Source organism: Rhincodon typus, chromosome 24 (genome assembly GCF_021869965.1).
Source record: "Rhincodon typus isolate 14 chromosome 24, sRhiTyp1.1, whole genome shotgun sequence".
Taxonomy (NCBI): Eukaryota; Metazoa; Chordata; class Chondrichthyes; order Orectolobiformes; family Rhincodontidae; genus Rhincodon; species Rhincodon typus.
The window spans coordinates 21945232-21949267 of record NC_063355.1 but is presented as its reverse complement, the minus strand read 5'-3'; the positions used below and the strand labels follow the sequence as shown (position 1 = coordinate 21949267).

Here is a 4036-nt window from a genome sequence, read left to right as displayed (position 1 = left end):
CTGCTTGGCTTGCTGTGTTCATCCAGCTCTAGACCTTGTTATCTCAGATTCTCCAGCATCTGCAGTTCCTACTATCTCATTCTTAGGGAATTTGTTTTTAAAAAAGTTGGCTGTATCCTGGTGTTTCAAGCTTTCTGACAATATATTAATGGGTAATTTGTTAAGGTTGTTCTTTACTGTGATAAATATTTGTTTTTGAAGTGGCAGAATCTGCAGTTTCTGAGCGCTGAGTTACTGTATTTTGCTCTAAGCAACCCGCTAGGATTGGTAATATAAATCAGCATAGATTAATTAACTTTACAGCTGGGCTGACTATGGCATTTAGTAAAACACTATCCCTTTTTAAATATTTTAAAGTATGCCATTATGTTATAGACAATATAAAATGGAACATCACAGCCACTCCAATTACTTACAACTTTAATTAACTAACGTCATGCAAATTCTGTTCACAACAGGTCTGACCTGCCCTTTTCTTTAATATTCTGCCTTCACGTAGCAGCAATAAATCAAGTTTAGCAGGCAGTAGCTTTGCATTTTAACCCCAGGCACTGCCTTTTTAGATAGTCTGCCATGAAACCAATTGCTTTTTAAGAATTGTCACATATTCAGCAGATTTCTTGCCAAACTAAAGAAACATTTTATTTTATAAAATAGACAAACTTGACAACAATTATATTTTACAAATATATACAAAGGTCTCAATGTGCTTCACAAAGCAAGTGAAGAGCTACAAGATCACAGGGGTTCCCTGTCCACACAAACTCTTTGTTTTATCTAGTGCTTGTTGATCTATTCATGGCTAGAATTAGCTTTACAATAAGATGAGTCGATAAGCTTCGTGGGTCTCTTTGAATCGCCCGTTTACAAATCAGTTCAACTTGTCTGACACTGGCCTGATTTCCATCAGAAAGCAAAATGTGTCATTAAAGAACTTCTGTCGCCCATACCTCTAAGTTCTTTTGTCAGAAGAAGATTCTTTGTAAGCCTTTTATCTGCAGCTGATTGTTGAAAAGGGAGAGAAAAAGAAACTATTGCACATTGTTAAAACTGCCCATCTTCAGCAGAATATTGCTTATCCACAAGATACGGATCCTTTTGAAGAGACCCTACTTATCCCTGAAGGCTTCATGCTAAAAGGTAAATAGTTGCTGAGCTGGTCAAAATATGATGATTGAACTGTTAAATCAATCCAGAATTACAGCAGAACACATACTGTCGGAGCACACACATCTCTGATGATTTTGAGCTCCAAACGTTTTAGACGTCACAGGTTCCTCCAATAGTTTAACCTTTATTTGAACCTCTGCATCCAGCCCAAGTGAACAGTGCTGCCAGCAATGGAATCTATTTCTCCTTAACATTGTTACTGTAGGCAAGTTGTCTTCAGGTTCCCCATTTTGGTTCATTCGCCTTTTGGTCCAGCCCTGTACACAAACTAAGAAGGGGAAAAAGAAAGGGACAAATCCATGTTCAAGGCAATACTCATTTCAAACACAAGTTGGTGGGAGCGCGGGTTCATAATTCCCATGTACTTTCAAAGGAGGTTGAGCTTTTCCGTAGGAAGTCCCACCACTACTGGTAATAACGCTGGCAGGTTTCCTCCGGACCCTTCTTCTGAATCTTCTGCTGCAAATGTTCTGCCAAGACTGCAGGGTCTTGGAACTCCAAATCCACATGCCGCTGGTGATCCCAACAACCAAAAGCATGAATATCTTGACCATAAAAATCTCCACCGCTGGGATGGAGCTGCTCATGGTGCAGTCCAGAGGTTTTGAATTGTTGCCCCCTTTGCATTTCTCCCTTGTCGCTAAGAGCTTCCAATAGTCCATATTGAGGCGCTCATAGAAATAACAGGCGATGACACAGGTGGCGGGGACAGTGTACAACACTGAGAAGACACCTATCCTCACCATCAGTTTTTCCAGTTTATCCGTGTTCTCCCCGCCTGTCTTCATGACCCTCCTGATGTGGAAAAGTGCCACGAAGCCAGACAAAATGAATGAGGTGCCAATGATCAAGTAACAAGCAAGGGGGATGAGCACAAAGCCAGTCAACGCATTAACATCCATGCTTCCCACGTAACAGATGCCAGTCAGCTCGTCTCCGGCCACACGCCTCATCACCAGGATGATGATGGTTTTGATGGCAGGGATCGCCCAGGCAGCCAGGTGGAAATAGCTGCTGTTGGCTTCAATGGCTTCATGACCCCATTTCTTGCCAGCAGCCAGGAACCATGTGAGTGTCAGGATAACCCACCAGAGGGAACTGGCCATGCCGAAGTAGTAGAGGACCAGGAAGACGATGGTACAGCCCGTGCTCTCCAGGCCCTCCTGGATAACATAGAGGTGGCCACTGTCCCTGTCACAGGCGATGCTGTCCCCTCCAGCGAACAGGCGGATGATGTAGCCCACAGAGTAGACACAGTAACACATGGACAGGAAGATGATGGGCCTCTCCGGGTACTTGAAGCGCTGAGGGTCGATCAGGAAGGTGAGGACGGTGAAGGCGCTGGAGAAGAAGCAGACCAGCGACCAGACGGCGATCCAGACGAAGGCGAACCTCTTGTCCTGAGCAGCCCAGTAAACATCCACAGACGGGGAGCAGAGAGGGGCGCACGACGCGCTCTTCTCCACCCGGTGGAACTTGTCGTAGTTCTCGCAGGCCGCCTTGGCGGGGCTCTCGTGGGAGAAGGGGAAGAGTTCCTGGGGGCCGCCGCCTGCCCGGAGGTGGGGCCGGTAGACGGGCGGCAGGACGCTGGGCCCCCGGGGGGCATCGTCCGAGCCGTTCCTGGGCGCCTCCATACAGAGGAAGTTGGGGTCGTTCTTGTTGGGCAGCTTGCTGCAGTCCAGGGAGTCAGGCCAGCGGAAGCTGAACTGCTCCATGATGGGCGAGCACTTGAGCCGGGCCTGCTCGCACATCACCCGGCAGGCGGGGATCGGCATGGACACCTCCTCGGTGCACATGGGCGCGTACAGCGAGCACAGGAAGAACTTGAGGTGAGTGTGGCAGCCGTACTCCACCAGCGGCGCGAACTCGTGCAGTTTGATGGCCGCTTCGCGCTGGTCCTCATGGCCCATCAGGTTGGGCATGCGGGTCATGTTGTAGCCAATGTCCCGGCACATGGGGATGTCAATGGCTTGGCATCTGCCCTCTCTCTCGGACCGTTCCGACTCGATCGAGCTGATAGCCAGGCTGCCCAGGATCAACCACCACCAGGTCAGGGCGGAGAGGCAACTCACTCTGACCAGCCGTCCCATCTCAAACTTCAAGATTTTCCCCACACCCCGACCCTCACTCCCGTCAAAACAATTAATAAAACCAGCCTCTCCAATCGTCTCTTTCGCTCAAACTTCTTTTCCCATTCAAACTTGTCCCAGTAGCTTGATCTTGAGGCAAAACCTTGGAGAGGAGGGCGAGTTCTCTGAGCACAAGCTTCCAACGATAACAATTTGTACATAAAAGAAATCCAGGGGGAAAAAAAAATCAGGCTGTTTCGGCGCACCCCCCCCCCCACCCCACCTCTGCCCCAAGCAAAGACAAAACCGCACAAACAGTCCAAACGATCCGCAGTGTGTCTTCTCGCTTTCACTTCAAGGAGCTGGTTCCCGAATGCTGTTCCCTGTGCGCTGGTGGAACACAGGTACGAAGGAAGTAAACACTCTCTCTCTCACACACACACACACTTACTGAAGCAACTCCCTGACTGGCAACTGCAAAGTGAGCTAAGAGTGGGCGGACCCTGTGTTAGACGCCGGCGGAAAAAAAAGAGCAGCAAAGAGAGAGAGAGCGCGTTGTGGAGGGGTTGGGGGGAGGTGGAGGGCTGATCATCAAAAGATTGGCCAAACAAGCACTCGGGCGCCTGCCATTCATCTGATACTGACTGGATTTCCGCCACTTCTCCTTTGGTTTAGGGAAATGCAGAATCAGATATTCTCTCACTCTTTCTCTCTCCCCCACCCCACAACTCCTCTCCATGATCACTCAAGTTATTTTACAGCTTCCTTGCGCGAAAGTGCATTCCTATCACCCGGAG

The 4036-nt window shown here is 48.7% G+C and overlaps 1 protein-coding gene across 1 annotated transcript; it reads right to left on the bottom strand.

Moving 5' to 3' along the window:
• Positions 1-616: 616 nt before the first annotated feature.
• Positions 617-3493, bottom strand: LOC109934695 (frizzled-10-B-like). Its single transcript, XM_020533376.2, has one exon. The coding sequence runs from the start codon at positions 3258-3260 to the stop codon at positions 1491-1493; it is 1770 nt and encodes a 589-aa protein (XP_020388965.1). The 5' UTR covers positions 3261-3493; the 3' UTR covers positions 617-1490.
• Positions 3494-4036: the final 543 nt, after the last annotated feature.